The sequence below is a fragment of the Notamacropus eugenii genome, chromosome 1 (genome assembly GCF_028372415.1).
Source record: "Notamacropus eugenii isolate mMacEug1 chromosome 1, mMacEug1.pri_v2, whole genome shotgun sequence".
Taxonomy (NCBI): domain Eukaryota; kingdom Metazoa; phylum Chordata; class Mammalia; order Diprotodontia; family Macropodidae; genus Notamacropus; species Notamacropus eugenii.
Genome location: NC_092872.1, coordinates 39554878 through 39577021, shown reverse-complemented (window position 1 = coordinate 39577021; position 22144 = coordinate 39554878). Strand labels below are relative to the sequence as shown.

General features: G+C 35.1%; 1 protein-coding gene across 3 annotated transcripts in view; it reads left to right on the top strand.

The window, feature by feature from the left end:
- JAK2 (Janus kinase 2) overlaps positions 1 to 22144 on the top strand; it is a 136777-nt gene that overhangs the window by 52090 nt on the left and 62543 nt on the right. For all 3 annotated transcript variants that reach the window (XM_072597285.1, XM_072597304.1, XM_072597293.1), the window contains exons 3-5: positions 8188 to 8438; positions 14447 to 14570; positions 18370 to 18487. In XM_072597285.1, coding sequence (XP_072453386.1) covers positions 8219 to 8438; positions 14447 to 14570; positions 18370 to 18487 — 462 coding nt within the window. In that variant the 5' untranslated portion in view covers positions 8188 to 8218. The remainder of the gene's footprint in view (positions 1 to 8187; positions 8439 to 14446; positions 14571 to 18369; positions 18488 to 22144) is intronic.

The window sequence follows — 22144 nt, the reverse complement described above, 5'->3', positions numbered from 1 at the left end:
TACACACATATATACTCAATTTTTGCATTTATTGCTGAATACTGAAGATTGGAGTGGTTTGTATGTCCCAAAGAAGGCTAAATATAGTATAATAAAAAATAGTAAATTTCAATACTTTTGGACTTTGAAACTTGACATAACTTGACATAACAATATTTTAATTACTGACACTTAAGAGTTGTTTTACTACTTTTCTACTTTTTCAAGTAATGAATGCTTTGAAAACCTATTATGATGGTAGAACTATACTGGATTTTATATACATTATTTACATAGATATATCTTATGCCTCTCCTTCTCTGCCCCCTTCTCCCTCCCCCCTGCCAGATAGTATCTTACTCATCTTTGTATCCCTCTGTGACTAGTAGCATTTTGCTTATTAGGTGTTTAAGTGTTTGTTGAATTGACTTGAATTCTGATTTTTCTAGTTCATAGATACTCTTTTGGCAAGTAACATCTGAAAGGTAACTTCAGTAGACATTTTTAGCATACATCCCCACAGATTGTGTTTTGCTATAGCAAACTAATTGCTTTTTTTAAAAAATAGGAATTTTTATCATTTGAATCATGTTCTACTTCATGACTCCATTTAGGGTTTTCTTTGCAGTTTCTGGTGTAGCTTGCCATTTCATTCTCTAGCCTATTTTACAGAGAAGGAAATAGGTAAACAGGATTAAGCGATTTGCCCAGGGTCAAGTTAGTAAGTATCTGAGACCAGATTTGAACTTAGGAAGGTAAGTCTTCCTGATTCCAGGCCTGTTACTCTTTCCTCTGTGCCACCTAGTTGTTTACCACTCATTGCCCTCCCCAAATAGGAATAGAATTTTGAAATATGATTACAAATTTTCCTAACTTTTTGGTTCAGACTCCATTTTCTTAAGTCTGTAGTGAGCAGATTAGTTGTCTGCATCTCTGCTATATCCAGTGGTCTAACTTTCCAGTTTCAAGAGTAACTTAAAACAACAGTAAAATGCCTCATAAGATGCAGCATAGTTCTATACACACAAAGCGATCTCAAAAAATATTTGATTAATTTTTGAGGAATAAGGGGGTTCTAATTTGCTGAGATGTTCTGTAAAAAATATTCTGTACTTCTCCAGTAAATGTTACATGATGACAATATAGGTTAGGTCAAAAGATTTTGTTATTGTCCTTTGGAGAAAAATAGGTTTGCTGTGGTAAAACTAAGAGGACTTGTTGTGGATATCTTCCACTTCTGGTAATCTGGATAGTTAAAATGTGGTTTATGATTTCCTGGCAAATGGTATGCATAGTATTGACTTGTTGACAAAAGATAGGAAAATGAGAAGTCACAATAATTACCTGATTGTTTTTGTCTAGTTTTCTTTTTCTAATCTTTTTTTATAAGACAGATCATTTTATAAAGTTTGATCTTTTCTGTGATGGAATTAATAGAAAGTTTGAAGAAAAACAGTGTTATTTCTTGTAAATTATTGTGCCTCCCAACTGCAGAAAAGAGGAAATGATTGGGTACTTTTATCAACTTGTGTTTTGCTATGATTTCTAATGAGCTATGGTTATGCTTGGAAAAAATGAGCTTCATTTTCTTTTTTAAAGTTAAAAAAAATTGGTCTTTTGTTTTTTTGCAACGTACATTTCCCAATATTTCCCTCTCTCTTCTGCCTCCCATAGAGCCATTCTTTATAATAAAGGATTAAAAAAAGAGGAAAAAAGCACATCAGCAAAGTCTGACATTTTTTATAGTGTTGTTCCATATCTAAAGTCCTTGAGCTCTGCAAAGAAGGGAAATAGAAGGACCTCATTATCTCTTCTGTGGAGCCAAGCTTCATCATTACAATCCCATAGCATTCAATTTTTTTTGTTATTGTTCTTTCCACTTATGTTATTGTGGTCACTGTATATGTTGTTTTTCTGATTTTGCTTCCTTCATTCTGCTCCAGTTCATGAAAGTGTTTTTCTTCATAATGATCTTCTCTTCTTTTGAAGTGTAATTATTGTATATATACCACAACTTTTTTTTTTAATGCAGTCTTGAATCAGTGAACAAATACTTTGTTTCTAGTTCTTTGCTACTAAAAAAAGTATGACTATAAATAGCTTGGTTGTATTTTGGGACCTATTTTTCTATCACTGACTTTTTTGGGTTATGTGCCTAGTGTTGATGTCTCTATGTCAGAAGTCATGCACATTTTGATCTCCTTTTTCACATAATTCCAAATAACATTCCAGAATGATCGGACCATTTCACAGATTATGGGACACATGAAGTGGCATTATTGAAATTTGTATGTGTATTTCCATTGGGTGTGGAACCAGTTACCATATTTTACTTGTTACTTTGAATAAGGCAAATGCAACTATTCAACCACTCCAGAGGATTAATTATTTAAACAACTTAACTGTATTGTTCCTCTGTTTTCTCATTTTTGCTCGGTATGAGGTAAAAATTCAAGAGTTCTATTAATTTGTAGTTTTCTTAATTTTAGGAATTTGAAGCTATGTTGCATATAGTCATTGATGGAAAAACTATTTGTCTATAAAGGAATGATTTTTGGTGTTATCTGTGTTAGTTCTCTATATATTTTGGATATCAGACCCTTAAAAAGAAATTTGGCACACATTTTTTTTCCAACACAATCACTTTTCTTCCTTTCCAAGTTACATGAATTTTGTTCATATAAAACTTTTTCAGTTACAGTTAATAAAATTATCTTTTTTTGTGATTGTCCCAATTCCTGATTTGATTAAAAATTCACTCCCATAGTCATCCATAGCTTTTAAAGGTATGCAATATATTTTTTAATAATGTGACTTGTAATATTCAAGTCACATGTATAATTTAAACTTATTGTGGCATGTGATATAATTGGTTTGTCTAAAGCAGGGAATGTCAACCATTTTTGTGTCATGGACTCCTTTGGCAGTCTGGTGAAGGATATTAACTCCTCAAAAGAATACTTTTAAATGCATAAAATAAAATGCAAAGTATTTTTACAAAGAAAATGAATTATATAGAAAATATAGTCATTTTTCTAACTCATGGATTGTTAAGAACTTCTGTTTTTTACCTAATTTCTGTCAAACCACTTTCTAGTTTTCTCAACAAATTTTGTCAGAAAAGAAGTCCTTCTCTAAGTAATCTATGTTCTTGAGTTTATTGAATGCTAGGGTATTGAGTTCAATTGTTTCTGATTCTTCTTTATCTAGTATGTTTCCATTGCACTGTTTTTCTATTTTTTTAGTTTTGATTGTTTCTGTATAATTTGAAATCTGGAAGTGGTATTCACCTGCATTCCTACTTTGTTTCATTATTTCATCTAATATTCTATATCTTTTATTTCTCCAAATATATATATTGTCTAGCACTATAAAATATCCTTTAGGAGTTGCATTGGCATAGTATTAAATCTAGAAATTGATTTAGGTAGTATTGTCATTTTTTATATTGACACAACCCAACAATGAGCCCTAAATATTCCTGTAGTTATTTGAGTCATTCTTTTTCTCCTCTTTTAAAAATTAATTAATTTAGTTTTAGTTTTCAATATTCGCTTCCACAATATTTTGAGTTCCAAATTTTCTCCCCATCTTTCCACTTCGCCCACCCCAAGACAGTGTGCTTTCAGATTACCCCTTCTCCCAATCTGCCCTTTCTTCTGTCACACCCCTCCCTTCTCTCATCCTCTTTCCTTCTTTTCTTGTAGGGCAAGATAGATTTCTATACCCCATTGCCTGTATATCTTGTTTGCCAGTTGCATGTAAAAATAATTTTTAACATGCATTTTTAAAACTTTGAGTTCCAACTTCTCTCCCTTCCTCTCTCCCCACCCATCCCCACTGAGAACACAAGCAATTTGATATAGGTTATACATGTGTAGTCATGCAAAACACTTCCATGACAGTCATGTTGTGAAAGAGTAACTATATTTCCCTCCATTGTATCCTGCCCCCCCATTTATTCTGTTCTTTCTTTTGACCCTGTCCCTCCTCAAAAGTGTTTACTTTTGATTATCCTCTCCTCCAATTTACCTTCCCTTCTATCATCCCTTTTACCCCCATTCCCTACTTATCCCCCCCCCCCCACATTCCTGTAATGTAAGATAGATTTTCATACTAAATTGAGTGTGAGTGTTATTCCCTGGTTAAGCCAAATTCAATGAGAGTAACGTTCATTCTTTCCCTCTCACCTCCTCTCCTTCACCTCCATTAAAAAAGCTTTTTTCCTGCCTTTTTTATGTGAGAGATAATTTACCCCATTCTATTTCCCCCTTTGTCCTCCCAATATATTCCTCTCTCATCTATTAATTTTATTTTTTTAGATATCATCCCTTCCTATTCAGTTCACCCTGTACCCTCTGTCTATATGTATATAATCCCTCCAACGACCCAAATACTGAGAAAAGTCTCAAGAGTTACAAATATTACCTTTCCTTGTAGGAATGTAAACAGTTCAACTTTAGTAAGTCCCTTATGATTTCTCTTTCCTGTTTACCTTTTCATGCTTCTCTTGATTCTTGTATTTGAAAGTCAAATTTTCTATTCAGCTCTGGTCTTTTCATCAAGAATGCCTGAAAATCCCCTATTTCATTGATTGACCTTTTTTTCCCCTGAAGTATTATACTCAGTTTTGCTGGGTAGGTGATTCTTGGTTTTAATCCTAGTTCCTTTGACCTCTGGAATATCATATTCTAAGCCCCGTGATCCCTTAATGTAGAAGCTGCTAAATCTTGTGTTATCCTGATTGTATTTCCACGGTACTTGAATTGTTTCTTTGTGGCTGCTTGCAATATTTTCTCCTTGACCTGAGAGCCCTGGAATTTGGCTACTATATTTCTAGGAGTTTTCCTTTTGGGATCTCTTTCAGGAGGTGATTGATGGATTCTTCCAATATCTGTTTTATCCTCTGGTTCTAGAATATCAAGACAGTGTTCCTTGGTAATTTCTTGAAAGATGATGTCTAGGTTCTTTTCTGATCATGGCTTTCAAGTAATCCAATAATTTTTAAATAGACTTTCCTGGATCTATTTTCCAGGTTATTTATTTTTCCAATGAGATATTATTGCACATTGTCTGCTATTTTTTCATTCCTTTGGTTTTCTTTTATAATTGATTTTTCATAAAGTTATTAGCTTCCATTTGCTCCATTCTAATCTTTAAGAAATTATTTTCTTTAGTGAGCTTTAGGACCTCCTCTTCCATCTGACTAGTTGTGCTTTTTAAGACACTATTCTCCTCATTGGCTTTTTGGATCTCTTTTTCCATTTAGGTTACTCTATTTTTTAAGGTGTTATTTTCTTCAGCATTTTTGGGGTGCCCTTTAGCAAGCAGTTGACTCAGTTTTCCTGATTTTCTTACATCACTGTCCTTTCTCTTCCCAATTTTTCTTCTACTCTTACTTGATTTTCAAAATCCTTTTTGAGTGCTAGACCAATGCATATTTTTCTTGGAGGTTTTGAATGTAGGAGCTTTGACTTTTTGTCTTCTTCTATTTTTATATTTTGGTCTTCCTTGTCACCAAAGTCAGATTCTACAATCTGATGCTTTTTCTGGTCTTTGCTCATTTCCCCAGCCATTCACTTGACTTTTAAGCTCTTTTTCAAGGTAGTTCTCTGCTTCCAGTGGGAGTGGGAGGTGTACTGTCAGCTGCTGGATTCCCCCACAATCTGTGGGCCTAGAGTGTGGAAACAGCCACTGCTGCTGCCCCTGCTGTTGCTGTGGCTGCTGCTGGCTCCTCCACCCCCTCCACTGGCCTGGGGCTGGACTCTACTCTCTCACATAGGTCTGACAGGTTTTTCCATTGATCTTCCAATTTGTCCTCAGCATTTTGGGGTTGTGAATTCTAGAAACCACCACAGGTGCTAGAGGTTCAGTCTCCCCAAGGTCTTGTTAGGTCCCCTCAGTGCCATCATAGCCCATGCTGAACTGTATTCTGTTTCCATTGAGGTGAAATAGATGCTTTCCATCAACCTTCCAGGCTGCCTTGGGCTGGAGATTTGCTTCACACCAATATTGTGTGGGTTCTGCAACTCCAGAATTTGTTTAGAGTCATTTTTTACAGGTATTTGACTGGGCTTGGGGGCGGAACTCTAGCGAGTCCCTGCTTCTACTCCACTATCTTGCTTCCACCCCCCCCCCAACCCACTTTCCCTGAGTCATTCTTTGTTTCTTTGAAGAGCATTTTGTAACTGTACCTATGCAGGTCCTTGGTGTGTCTTGGTAAATTGAGTCCAAAATTTCATGCATTTCTTGGTTATTTTGAATGAGACTTGGCTTTGTCTTATTTCCTCCTAGATTTTAAAATTACCATATAGAAATGCATTTGATTTTTGTGGCTTTATTTCAATTTCTTCTACTTTACTGAAATTGTCTCAGTTTCCTTGCTGATTCTCTAAGATTTTTTTAAAGTAAATCATCATTTGTGTCATCAGCAAATGTGATTGGTATGGTGTATAAATTATGTATTTTCAATAGGAATTTATTTTTTTCTCCAGTGATTAACTATTGAAAACAATTCAAGAGTCACAAAATGTAAGAGCTAGTAGAGAATCTGGAGACCACTTAGTTTAATCCTCTCATCATATAGATCAGCAGACTGAAGCTCTGAGAAGTTAATTTAATTGGGATCTGGGTCCTCCGACTCAAGTTCAAGGTCTCTTTGTTTTATCTAATATTTTATTGGTACTTTAAAAATTTATCACTGTTATTTTCCAACTTCTCCTTCACCCTTTAAACCTTGTGTTTTAACAAAGAAACAAAATGGATATCTTGACCACGCTATTGAAGAGGCGCTGTCTAAGAAACTTACCTCATTTAAGAGTTTTACTAGGGTGAGGAAGGTGTGTTTCTTCATTTGGCCTCTGAAGTCAAGATTGATCAAGAAATCAGTCAGAATTCTGATAACCTTTAGTGTCGTTTTCGCTTGCAGCATTGTTCATTGTATAAATTGTTGTCTTGTTCTTGCTACTTTACCCTGAATCACTTTACACTTGCTTTCCCAAGTTTCTTTCATCTTTATGTATAGATTTTTATGACAGAAGAACATTGGGTTACACTTATATGCTTGTTTGTTGAGACAGACAAGTGCTCCTTCTGTTTACAGTTTCTTGCTGCCACAAAGAAGTGCTGATAAAAATATTTCTACTTACGTGGGAGCTTTCCCTCTGTCTATGTCTTCCTTAGGATAAATGTTTGGAAATATTGGGTCAGAGGGTCTGAAATGTTTAGTCTCTTTTCTAGTGTAGTTCCACATTTTCTTTCAGAATGTTTGAACTAATTTATAATTCTATCCCTCAGTGATTTTTACTATTTATTTTATTTTTTGCTAATTTGATGAGTATGAGATTAAAACTCAGAATTATTTTAATTTATATTTCTTGTATTTGATTTGGAACATTTTATGTGTTTTTTGATCATTGGTATTTCTTCTGAAAACTGGTTATATCCTTTGGTCTGTTGGAAAGGGTCTTATAAGTTTATAATAATTCCTTATACATTTTTGATACTAAATTTTAATCATATTTCATATGAAGATTTTTATCCAACTGAAGATTTCTCTTCCTGTCTTGGCTGCATTGATTTTTATTTGCGCTAAACCTTTAAAAAAATTTTAAACCAAATTGACTATTTTATCTTTTATGATCACTTTTAAATATCTTTCTATTTAGCACATAACCTTTCAACTGTGGTTTAAAAGTTTATTGCTAATTCAGTTTTTTTCTGTTCTGGCAACATCTAATTCATCTTCACTTTTTTTTTCTGGTGTCATTTTTTTTCTTTTCATGCCTTTTAGGTCAGGAAGAAAGATTGGCTTTTTATTAGTGCTTCCAAATATTGAAACTTGTTTGCACAGAAAGGAAAGCACCCTAGCCTAAAATTCTCTTCCTACTCTAACCATTTACAGTTATTGTCTGTATAATTGACAGTTAATCATAACCTGTCTGTGATATTTCCTCCATTACTGTATTATGTATTATTCAAAACTTTTTTTTCTATTTTAACATATTTATATCTCTCCAACTAGTAGACCAGTCCCTTGAGGGCAGTTTAAGATAAAGCCTAGTTGTTCTTTAGTAACGCCTCCTGGTGCCTGGCTGATTAAAAGGTGATGATTTGATTATGACACTAGACTGTCTTCAAGGTGTTTGTGTACAAAGATAGCATTAGCAGCATTGTTTTCATTTGCGATTTTGTTTGTTTTTCTTATAGGCAAATGCACTAAAGAAAATTCAGCACTGGAATGGCTTGCCTCACCATGACAGAGATGGAGGGATCAGCCACATCTTCTACCCATCAAAATGGAGATATTCCTGGGAATGATGATGCTTTGAAGCAGATAGAGCCAGTTCTTCAAGTCTATCTTTACCACTCTCTTGGGAAACCTGAAGGAGATTATCTGCAGTTTCCAATTGGGGAATATATTGCTGAGGAAATTTGTATTGCCGCTTGTAAAGCTTGTGGTAAGTATAAAAAAGGCAATTGATAGACAACCACTTTAGGTGATTTAATATAGAGTATAGGATTTGGAATTGGAGGTCTTCAAATCCCTGCTATTCTCTTCACTAACTGTGTGACATTAGATAAGTCACTTAATCTCTAGGGGCCTTAGTTTCATTTTATAGAAGAACAAGCTTGCTTACCCCAGATTTGGAGATGTAGGAGAGGGATTGTTAGAACCAGCGAGGCTAACAACAGTAAGAAGTTGGCATATTTATTAAACATTCAATAGCTTTATATTAAATGACTATACCAGGATTAAGTAAGTGGTCACTGGAATAGATTAAGATACATCCTTGCTCTCATGGAGCTGGTAGTTCAGAATAGAGGGAAGGCAATAAATACTGACATACTACTAGGTAACTGTATGGTAAATATACTAATTACAATACTGAATAGAAAATAACGGTGATAACAATTGACATTTATTTTGTTCGTTAAGATTTGCAAAGCACTTTTCATGTTATCTCATTTGTTCCTCGTAATCTTGTATAATAATATAATAAAGGCTTAAGTTATACAAAGTCTAAGGAGAGAAAGATAATTTTCAACCGAGATTGGGATATGAGGCAGGAAAATAGTAGAAATTTTATGACAGTTGTGATTTGATCTGAATCTTGAAAAACAGATAGTATTTCAGAGTATTCCAGGGATGCAAGTGAAGCCATGAAGGTAGGAGACAACACCATGAGACACAGAGTTGCCCATTTTTATAAGAGGACCAACTTCATTTCAATTCAATGGCATTTATTAAGCTCTTGTTATGTGCTAAGCTTGTGGGGCACAAAAAAAAAATGGCAAAAAACAGTCCCTGTCCTCAAGAAGCTTACCATCTAATAAGGAAACCACCTCCAGTAGATGGTCCATGCAACAATGGATAGCACATTCTGGACATACAATTGACATTCTTCAGCCACTTAATTTTTCCTATGTTGTTATTTAGGCTTTTACTCTTTTGAGCCATAGATTTCTGCAATTCTTAAGGGCTTGATGATATTATATCATGGAAAGTAGTTTATGGGTTCAATTTATTAGTATCTTCACAGTCACTTCTTTTAGTATAAATAACATGTACTTTCCCCCAGTCATTTAGCATCTTCTCTCCTTTCATATATGTCAACATATGTTCTTAAAATCAGTGCCCTTAAAATCACGTTGCCTCTAGCATAGACCCTTCTCTGAGTACTCAGTGTGACTATTTTTTTAGTCGTTTTGATTTTCTTTAGTACTTCCACATACAGCACATTGGAAACTGTGATGTTGGAGTTGATATATAGTGGTTTGAATGTTGCTGTTGACATGCAGTTTGTTATTTTCATCCATTTCTCCTATTCCACTTTCATCTTTAAATGGGATTAAGATAATCTGGCTTATTTGAATTTCATACCAAACTTTTTGTAAAGCTGCTAATTTACTCTTCCCTCTTGGATGTGATGCTGCTCACAATCTTCCATCATTATACTGCTTAATATTTTTTGCAAATGAGTTTATAATCTTATGTTGCTCCCAGCTGCTGTATTTCTCTGTTTAACAAGAAGATCAAGAGTTTCCTGACTGAGGTGAGTTTCTAGGCATTTTTGGCTTTTTCATTCTTTTTTCATTATCCATTTATCTGTTCCTGCTGAAAGCATTTTTAAAAATAGGTCAAGATAGAGCTGCTTTGATCACTCACTCTTCATACCCTCCCATTTTTATCTTCTAATTTAGTGCCGATTTTGCTATTTGTTCTAACAAAGTAGTGGTCTTATTATATACAAATTATCCAGAAGTAACTCCTACATCTAGAACTATTCTTTCCTTGTGTAAGATACATTCATTTTCATTTTCTATGATATAATTTGGTGTTTGGAGGAAGCTTTAGGAAGTGGTAGAGAATTGGTCTCAAAGTCCAACAGGTGCCACCTCTTACGTATATTGGCCATGTGACCCTGAGAAAATCATTTAACCTCTCTGTGGCCATAAGTAACTCTCTAAAATTAAATGACAGAGTGGATGTCAATTTACTTTTGTTCAGGGAGTTTCTTCATCAGAATTCTGTATACCAACTATGTCATAGGTCTGTTAACCTACTCTCCCACCCCCAAATGATATTCACCATGTCAAATACTTATCAACTCTGTTCTGAAAAGAAACTATTCATGGAAAACCTCTCCCCTCATCCCTTTGTGGAGGTGTTTGAGATTTCTTTTCTATGTATTGATCAGTTTTACTGATTTTTGTTCTCTTCCCTCTGACTTTTTTTTTTAACTTTAATTTTTTTAGATTTAATTTTTAAAAATTCCTTGTCATATGGGATGATGGAATTCTGGGAAGAAGTAAGGGGAGAGATACAGATGATGTAAAAACAAAAGATATCAAAATTTTGATTTAAATTAGTAAATATTTATACTGTTTCAGTGCAAACTTCTGTGTAGTATAAACATTTAGCTTTTTCCATTTTTTTATCGAGTCTCTTTTGCCCACTTTTGCATTAAAGTCACCAAATATCAAAGTTGATTTACTGTTCAAGATCTTTTTTGAAGAGTTTCTCTATTCATTTGTCCCCTGCCATAGACTTTGGCACTCATTATCTTTGCCCCCAAACCCTTTTCTCTTTTGAACTTCACTATTACTGTTGAAGGCATCACTACTGTCCCAGTCACCCAGGCTTACAGTCTCAGTGTCATATTCATCTTGTCTCCTCCACTTACCCCATATATCCAATCTTTTATCAGGTCTTATTATTTCTATCTCACAACAACATCTCTTATATTTATCCCCTCTTCTCCATTCACACTGCTGACACCCTGGTACCAGTTCTCATCACTTTCTCTGTAGGCTATTGAACTCGTCTTCTGGTTTGTCTCCCTGCCTCATCTTTCCCCATTCTAACCCATCCTCTGCTCAGCTGGCAAAGTGATCTTCCTAAAGCACTCTCTTCTCCCTGCTCAATAAACTCCAGTGGCTGCCTGTTAACTCGAGGATCAAATATAAAATCCTCTGTTTAGCCTTTAAAGTCCTTTACAACCTTGTCCCCTTTTACCTTGACAAATTTTCATACACTTTTCTCCCTACTCACAGAATAACTAGTTAAATTCACTTTGATGAATAATAATGACATTGCCAGTGTGTTAAAAATAATTTATTTTAATATCCATGGCATTATTTTGCTTGGTAAAACCATTCCCTTACCAAATTATCTTAAGTCCTCAACTAATGAAGTCCAGATTAAAGTTTTTCAGTTGATAGCCTAAACTTGCAGATTGTTATTTAAAACAAAAAAAAATTTGAGGATGAATTTGTGTAAACATAAGACTCCCTTGTATGTATTTAAAGCTTTCTTTTTTAAGAAAGGCCCTAACAGACACTTCCGAAGCTGTAAATACCCCTCATGAAAGCACACAGTTCTCCCAGGTACCCTCTCAGTTGGAAATAAAACTGATTTCTAGTTTTGAAAACTGAGCAAAGCAACTAAATTTTAAGAAGTAGAAAATACAGAGGAGCAAATATAGCAGGTGTTCCTTTTTTTTTAATTCTGATTTTAACAACACAAAATAAAACAACCATTTTCATATGCATAGTAGAACAAAAAAGTGATGTACGTGAAACTGCAGTTCTCTCCTATTTACCATGTGCTTTTCTTTTTAATTATATAGTAGATCGATAATCATTTATTATATGCCAAGCTCTATTACCTTACTCCTTGAGGGCAAGAATTGTTTTTGTTTTTCTTTGTATTCCCACGTAAAGGTAAAAACAGTACATGTGTAAAGGCATGTGGAACTCAGCTAAGTTCTGGGGATTCAAATAGGAGAAAACAAAATAATCCCTTATTTCAAGGAGCTTATATTCTAATGGAGGTTAGTTGACAAGGTTTAAACTTGTTGCTGAGTTAGGAGAATGCCTACCCCAAGCATATGAAGACTTCTCCCAATGGAATGGGTAGATGAAAACAATTTATTCCAGTGGCCTTGAAGGTGACTGAAGCAAGTACTGGAGAATGTTTCGAGCTGGTAAGACAATGAAAATACCAAAGTATTCCACTGCATGCTAGGCTGACATCAGTTGTCCTGACTTTTGTCTTGACTCTGGAGAGGGAGGCTGAGGCTCTGTGTCACTCTGTTGCACTTCAATCCATCTCACATGCAAGTTAAGACATCAGACATTCATGATGTCATTGACGTTCAAAAATGAAAGAAGAACAACATTCTAATGGAGAAGACAAGGTAATAGGAGAGCTGGAAAGGGGGAGGGAGCAGAAAAGAATGGAGGGGGAGGCAGAAGAAAAGAAGTCTGAAGTGATTCCAGGCATGGATATTTACATGTCAGCCACAGTTATCTGCTTAGTCTCATCAGGATTGCTTCAAGGAGAGAAAATGCATCTCATGAAGTTATGTTTCTTGTTACCTTTGGATGCACATTGTAACCGACACCTTTTCCCCTCCTATATGAGGAGAAGCAGGGAGCAATCCTTCCATTTATTCCCAACTTGTATATGTTATAGGTTTTATTTTTAACAAAAATATCAACATGAATATGATTTCTTTTCATCATTAGTGTGCTAATTTGTTCATTAGATAAAGAAGTCATGTTGAGTACCTGCAAATAAATTAATGTTTGTCAATGTAAGATTTGTAAATGTTAAATTTGTGATTCTGAGAGTCTTTTGTACTTTTTTATATCATTTCACAGTCATTTCCAGAAGTAGAAGAGCCACACAGGGTAGAGGGTCATTTAGTATGATCAAAAAGTTGATCACCTCCTGTCTAGCCTTCTAGTAAAAACTTCTTTGCACCTGCCTGGGCTGATCCTTTAAAAATATTATGCTGTTTGATTTTTATTCAAAGACTTTTTAAAACATGCCAGATTTGTAGTCCACTGTAATAACCTTTGCTACCCCAGAGACTCTTCTGTCTTTCCTTAGACACTACATCTCTTACCATGGGCAAATCATTTAACTTCTCAGAAAACAAGTTCCTCCTCTGGAAGATGAGGACAATCAAACTTGCACTACCCACCATAAAGGATTTCTGGGAGGAAAATGTTTTGCAATCCTTAAAACTATCAACGTATTGGCGCTGGTGGTGGTGATTAGTAGTATTATGTTGAATTATCTATCATAGTAATTTAAAGAGATATATATGTCCCTCCCTGCTCCACTCAACCCCCATTATTTGTATTTGTATTTAGAATAGGCTGTTTTGTCAGTTATATAAATGATATACTCTTATCTTAAGATATATTAGCACTCTTTCTGAAACTTTGTTGAAAAAACTCATTATACTGACTATATATTTAAAATAATTTGACTACATACAAAGCAACCTATGTGTATCAATAACAAGCAAAAATATTTTTCTACACAATATTTAAATTGTATTCTTAAATCTATACTACAGTGATGTCTGCCTTCATTGCAATTCTGTGATTTCACATTCAGTTATGGATTTAAACAATTTAAAATGACTATTTCATTTAGGAACATATTAAGCAGATTGTGATTAATTTTAATTAAATGAAACCGGATAATTCATGTTTTTGTCATATTATGGTTATTGCAATTTACTAGTGTTCTAATCAATTGTAAAAGTATATTTTCTTGCCTCTCATTTCTCTTCATATCAGAACAATATATCCTTTATGCTAGAGTTTTTTCATTGTGTATCAAAAATAGTTATTACCTGAGGGTAAGAAAAATCAGACACTGGACCATTGTTTTATTCAGTTTTAAGTGCAACCGCAGGTTAAACTTTGCTTCCCATTCCTGTGTTTTCCCTTATATACAGTAGGATACAGAAAATTAATGGTATTTGAGACAATTTGAGTTGCCACTGACTGTCATGCTAGTTTCCTGAATGATGAATATTTGGTGTTTTAAGTACTTTCAGTGTATGTACATCTCACCACTGCTAACTGGAAATTTAAGATAGATAGACTTTTTATTTCATATTTATATTGAACAATAACTATGATAATTTTTCTGTTTTCCTAGGTATCACACCTGTCTATCATAATATGTTTGCTTTAATGAGTGAAACTGAGAGGATCTGGTATCCTCCCAACCATGTCTTCCATGTAGATGAGGCAACCAGATTCAATGTACTCTACCGAATAAGGTACTTTTCCAAATAAAGTAGTGAAATGTTTTATGTGATAGTGAGGAGAAATGGGGAGGGGGATGACAAATTTTCAAATTAATTACAAAAATTAAGGTACAAAACCAACAGAGAACAAAACAGGTCTTAATTCCCTTTGTATAAAACAGTAAAAGGTTGGTTAGTGGGAATTCTTTAGGAATCAAATTTTGTGGCATTTTGATGGTGACTGAGATTTCAACGTTTATAATTATAATTGTGGAAACATAATCTGGTCAGGAGAGTTAACTGTTCTGAAAGTTCATAGTATAGAAAACATTTCCCATAAAAACAGGCACTTTGAATTATAAGATAAAATTACACATGGACCATTCCTTTTCAGAACAAGCAGTGTTTTGTCAGATATTCATGAGGAAAAGATAGTTTTTTGCCTATTTTAAATTCAAGTAGAATTCATTACATGATATTTAACAAAATCTGACATCATGTATCTACAACTCCGAGATCTACATATTCAGTCTTAGTTTCTGTCCTCATCTTACAGACTCACATCAACAGCTCCTTAAAGGCCTTCTGTCATTTATGCATCTAAGCTGAATTCAACAAGCATTTATGTCCACACTACACCAAAAGCTGTGCTAGTAGCTGGGGATTCAGATTTTTTAAAAAGACAGTTACTGACTTCATCTAGCTTACTTTCTAGTAAAGAATGGGGGGACAAACATGGATCAAACAATCCTTCCATCCATCCATAAACACCTGCCATGTACCAGGAATCTAACTAGATCCTGGGGATACAAAGACAAAAATTAAATAACTCAGGCTGTCATAGAGCTTATATTCTAATGGAAGATAGAATAAACTAGAGAATGTCTAGCAGGGATGGAGAGGGTCAGACATGTCAGCTGTCAAATGAGAGATCAAAAAGTCTCCATGCCAAACACAGGCTGCTTCCTCCCCTCCACACTCCCCCATTCCTGAAATTCACTTACTTCATCTCAGAGGCTCAATCCCTAGCTCTTTATCCTGCCAGCTGCTCCTACCCTTCCCATGAAAATTGTTTTGTATCTGTTTTGCACATTTTTCTTTGCTCATATTTAATAGAGTAGAAACTATCTTGTTTCTGTCCTTGTATGCCTAGCACATTGCTGGGATGAATGAAGTACATACGTGTTTATAAACACAAATATGTGCATTTATATATAAACATATGTAATTAATTCAGCATACGTACACACACATACCTGCACATGTAAGATAACTTAGATTTGTGTCTTGGAGCTTCTGTGATTTACGTTGTTTACAAATCAGCATTATTGAGGGAGTTTGTATTTTTGTGATTGATATTATTTGTTTTTAGTCAAAAAGGAAGACAGTTTCAAAGCTAGATTCCTAAAATAAAATTTCACTATGAAAATGACTAAAAACAAGACTTCATTTTGGCATTTTTATTTTGTGGAATATAAATGTTCTGTTACTGGTTAGGTAGGTGGCACAGTAGATAGATAGATAAAGTACTGGGCCTGGAGGCAGGAAAACTCAGCTTCCTGAGTTCCAGTCTGACCTCAGACACTTACTAGTTGTGTGACCCTGGATAAGTCACTTAACCCTGTTTGCCTCAGTTTCCTCATTTGTTAAATGAGCTGGAGAAGAAAATGGCAAATCACTCCAGTATATCTGCCAAGAAAACCCCACATGGGGTCATAGAGTCAGACATGACCAAAAATAGCAGAACAACAGCAAATAATTGGAAGAAGCTTCTAACAATCACACCATTTGCAAGTAGATACTAAATGCTTTCTAGCAAAAACATTAATGGTGTAAGGTTAGAATTCTGCAACTGCTTCAGCAAACAGTAGTTTTTATGTTCTTTGAATAAATCAGTTCATTTAAAAAATTTTATAATCTGTTAATTTATCATTTATAACAACTTATGACAATAATAGTAGCACCATTTTTTAAAACAGAATTTAGAATTAGAGGGTCATCGATTTAAAGTTGGATAGGATTTTTAATCTACTCCAAATATCTCATTTTACCATTGGAAAAAAACCCGCATCTCACCTAAGGTCTCATAGGTAGTAACTGTTTTGTAGGTCCAGTCTTAAACAAAAGGTGTCTGATTCCACTCCCTTTTTGTTCTCTTAGTTCAGTAAACATTGTTTGTTAAGTGGCTACTGTGTACAAGGTACTGAGCATACAAGTATGCAAAAGAGGTCTTTCCCTTAAGGAGCTAACTTTCTACTGGAGAAATACCACATGTAAATAAATGTAACACCAGGTCATTTGAGCAGTCACAATGTAACACCAGGTCATTTGAGCAGTCACAAGATGTCAGAGCACAAAGGCCCTCTTGGCCATCTAGTCTCCTCAACAGTAAAATGAGGGACTTGGACTAGATGACTTAAAGTGTATGTTTATCTTAAGTATGTTGCTCTGAGCCACACCTGCTAAAGAATCCCACCTACAAGTACCAGAGAAGAGGACATCCAGTCTTTGCTTGAGGGGGAGGCTAATATACTACCTTCTGAGGCCCCCTGCTCTACTTTTGCAAGATTAATTCTTAGGGAGTTTTCTCCTTTTATGAGACAAATTTGCTTACTCTCTTTGCTTCTGGTTCTGCCTGCTGGAGCCACAAACAAAGAGAGCATGAAGTAATTATAATGGCTACAGAGAAGGCTGTACAGGAGAGGTAGCTCCTGAGCTTGAGCCTAGAAGGAAAAGGATTTTGAGAAGGGGAAATAAAGAAGCATTGCTTTCCAGACATGAGGGAATGCATAGACAGGAGAAAGAAGTTTTCGGTATTCTAAGGCAGTATTTTCTTCTTTGTCTTTCCTTCTTTTCTTTTCTTTCTCTCCTTCTTCCTTTCTTTCCCCTATTCTAGTTTACTCCCAAGTCCTTCATTCCTTTGGAATGATATTTTCAAGCGTTACATATCTCAAAAATTCTCATTTATCAACTGTGATTGAAATTTTAAACTAAAGAGACTAAGTTCCGTGTAGAATTCCAAGGTTCTGGGAAGCAGAGAGGGGAGGAGATTTCAAGAATTGTCAGGCCTTGCTGGAAATGTTCCAGAGTCTGCCTTGACATTTGTATTCACATGTTAGGTCTTGCTCTTCAGTCTTCTGGTCATTACTTTGAAATTGTGCATTCTGAAATACTAGACCATGTCTGGCAAAGGGCAGAAAGGTAGCTGTTTGTATAGTTGTCTGTGTTGTAAATCCCAGAATGTTTTTAACTAATTCACAAAATTTGCAGCAGAAAGATCACTGGAATCCTGAACTTGTCATGGTCATGGGACCTGAGTTCAAATCCCTCCTTTACATTTTACTTCCTGTGTGATTTTGAGCTTGACTTCTTCGGGTCTCCTTCAGTTTCCGCATATGAGGGGCTTGGATTAGTCAGGGGTGGGAAACCTGCAGCTTTGAGGTCACATGTGGCCCTCTTGGTCCCTTAAGGGGATTTTTTCTGTGAAGTTTGGATTCAGTCAAGCAGGTTGAGATAATCTCAAAGGGTCTTTTTCAACTATAAATTTATTATTGAAGTCCTAGTAGTACTCATGCTCACAAATGTTCTTCAGATTTTCTAATTAGGTTGACATTTTCTCATTCACCCTTCTTCCTCTCAGATATCATCTTAAAAGGCACAACTTTAAACACTATAATTAAAATGAAATGTATTATTCATAATATATAAATTATATCAACTTGTACTGTTGCATCCATTTATAAAAAGATTTCCTTCTTCAAAGAATTAAGATATTAGTTGTCTTTGTATTAGGTGAAAATGAACTCATTGCTATTAATTGTCTTTTTCCTAGGTTTTACTTTCCTCATTGGTATTGTAATGGAAATAATAGAACATATCGATATGGAATATCTCGAGGTGCAGAGGCCCCTCTTCTTGATGACTTTGTCATGTCATACCTTTTTGCTCAGGTATGCTTTATATCTGTGTTTTTTTATGATTTGACAGACTTTACATTTGTATGTTCTTTAATCAGAGCCAACTTCAGGCAGAAGCAAAATTGGCACCTGCCCTAGTCAGCAGATGCAGAGTAGCACATTATTGGCTGTATTTTTTTGTCTGAAGTCTGTAGATAATCGTCTACTAAGACTCATTGAATTGGTTCTGCATCTAATTTCCCAGTTTCTTTCCTTTTTTATACCACTTCTCTTAACACGTAGGAGATTTTTAAGAAGGGTCCCTAAAAGGTGATGTGGATTTTACAGCAATCTGTTTTAAACTCATGCAGAGAATTCACATGATTATTTTCCAAATGGTTGCAAATAAGACAGTGAAATGTTTTAGAAGTTTTGTTTCTCCACCAAGATAATCCCTTGTACTTGTCAGACATTTTAAAGGATTGATAGTAAAATGTAAGACACAAAATTATGAATTATATGAAAATTCATGAAAGGCTGGTTCAAACTTTCTAAAAGTTGTGCCTATTAAACTTATTAGTAATGTATTCTATTTATGTAAATGAGGATCATTACTAGAATCATAGATCTAGAGCTGAAGTGGGGTGCTTAGAGGCCATCTAGCCTAACATCCTCATTTTAGAAATGAGGAAGTTGAAGTCCATAGAGTTAAGTGAGTTAATTAAGGTCACTCAGGTAGCAGTTGGATTTTAGAAGTCTCATTCTCATTGTCAGAAAATTTTAGCCCAGGTCCTCTGACTTCAGGACCAGTGTTTATCCTATGGCACTATCTACTTAGTATTTTTAACATTTGTATTTTCCTGTCTACTGCCTTGAATTAAAAAAGTAGTTCAAATGTTTTTGCATTGATAGCTTAAATTTATTTTCTCTGATATGTAATGAACTAGTGTGAGTAAAGACAAAATTAAATAGACTAAGAAAAATTATGAGAGTAATTTAGGTATAATAGTATTTTCCAAATAGAAAACCAAGGAGTTAACAAAGATTCACACTCTTCTCCTTAGTCCCAGGGGACGTCTTGGTTTAGTCTCTGGTAACAACCTGCAGCAGAGTCACTGTTTTTCATTGTTCTTCTCCTGCTATGGTGGCATTCACAGCTTTTTAGCTGTTTCATAGTTAACTGACAGTTACTATAAGACTGAGGGAGGGAAAGAAGGAAAGGAATAGGCACTTGTAGAAGGCCTACTATGTGCCAGGGATGGGTATTGAGCTCTTTTGACAAATATTTTCTCATTTGATCCTTAAAACAACCCTGTGGTATAAATGTTGTTATCATCCCCATTTTACAACTGAGGCAAACAGTGGTCAGTGACTTGCCCATTGTCCCACAGGGAGGAAGTGTCTGAGATGGTATTTGAATCCAGGTCTTCCTGATTCCTAGCCAGCATTCTCTCTGCTGTACCGCCAACTGTAATAGTCAGGCTATGTTTAGTGCTCAAAAATAACAGTTGGCCTTCAGGGCTCCAAGGTTCCAGTGTTCTGTACCTTCTTTATTCATCTGATTCTCACAGTAATACTGTTGTTAACCCCAGTTTGACAAATGAGGAAACTGAGGTTCATAGAGGCTAAGTGGTCTTCCATGGAACTAGTAAATCCTAGAAGTGGGACTAGAGCCCAGATGTCTTTTCCACTATTCACTTTTATCTGAAAAACCATGACAGATGTAACCATTTTGGGGGAGGAACTGAAATATAACATGGCATTTAACTTCGTAGTAACAACTCCAGAGTGAGTCTTTGAATAGCCTCATGTGTATTTCCTGGTTGCTGGTGGTGGTTATGACCTTCCCCTTCCACAAATCGTTGCTTTATAAACACAATAAAATAATCTAGCCATCTTCAAATTTCATTAATACCTAGGGCATGTAGCAAGTAGTACAGACTAGGCTACCTTAGAGGAATCAGCAAAGGGCTAATTAAACATCTTTGAATAATTAAAAGACTGGAGAGTGTTTCATTGTATGGTACTTTCCTCAGAGTACATAAAAAGAGATAAAACTTTCAGTTTTGTCGGAAGCTTTCAGGTTTTCTTTAGGAAACCAAATTTGGGAGAGTAAAGAAAGTAGTAGCCACAAATGACCCAATCATTTCTCAATATTTAACTCTGCCAGACTTCTTCAAGGGACCCATTTCGCCATTAGATGTTCATAATGATTTAGCAAGTTAATGGCCATTGGCAAGTAAAAAATTTTCCATTGTTTCTCACTTTTATGCTGCAGAAAATATTTGATATTTATTCCATTTTACTATTTGCCAGGCATGGGTACTGAGCTCATTTTACAAATATTATTCCATTTGATTCTTTAAACAACCCTGTGGGGTAAATGCTCAGTTGAATTTCATTACATGATTTTGTGACCATGACTCAAGTTTACTTACTTGCTAGATTAAAAATTGAAATTTTAAAATTAAATTTTAAACTGCTAACATTGTTCACTATGAAAAATGCAGGGCACAGAAGTTACAAAGGTCCTCATTAAATAACTATAAGAAGACCTAAAGTGTTTGGGTTATTTTTATTTGTTTTTCAAAATCTCAATTGGACATAACAACAGACAGCAAAGAAAAAGGAAAAAGAAACTACATATTTGTAAGTTATGAAAGTAAAAAACATTTTACATATATACATTTAGGCCATGGCTAAACTTTTTTTTAATTATTAATTTATTTGTTTTCAGTTTTCTGCAATCACTTCTATAAGTCTTAGATTTTTCTCCCTCTCCCTCCCCAAGACGACATGCCATCTTATATGGTTTCTACACATACATTCTTATTAAATACATTTTCACCTTAGTCATGTTGCGTAGAAGAATTCAAATGAATGGGAGAAACCATGAGAAAAAACAAAACATAACATAAGAGAAAATCTGCTTCATTCTGCATTTCAATTCCATAGTTTTTTCTCTGGATGTGGATGGCATTTTGCCTCGAGTCCATTGGGAATTTTTTAGGTCCTTGCATTGCTGTGAAGGGCTAAATCTAACAGAAAAATTCCTCACACACTATGTACAACGTTCTCCTGGGTCTGCTCCTTTCACTCAGTATCAATTCATATAAGTCTTTCCAGGCCTCTCTGAAGTCTTCCTGTTCATCATTTCTTATAGCACAATAGTATTCCATTACATTCATATACCACAACTTGTTCAGCCATTCCCCAGTTGATGGGCATCCCTTTGATTTCCTGTTTTTGGCCACCACAAAGAGAGCTGCTATATAATTTTTGTACGTGTGGGACCCTTCCCATTTCTACGATCTCTTTGGGATACAATCCTAGGAGCGAGATTGGGTTAAACTTGACTAGCATTTCCAGGTATTTTACTTTTCCTAACCTAAAAACACTTAGAGTTTTTTCCTTGTGCATGAATTTCTCTGGAGAGAAGATGATTAGGAGGAAAAGGGAAAAAATGACAGAATTTATAAACTTTTTGCTGTTGTTGTTGTTTGGTCCTTTTTAGTTGTGTCCAACTCTTCATGATCTCATTTGGAGTTGTCTTGGCCAAGATACTGGAGTGGTTTGTCATTTTCTTCTCCAGCTCATTTTACAAATAAGAAAACTGAGGCAAAACAGTGTTAAATGACTTGCCCTAGGGTCACACAGCTAGTAAGTGTCCGAGGCCAGAGTCGAACTCAGGATAATGAGTCTTTTTTTACT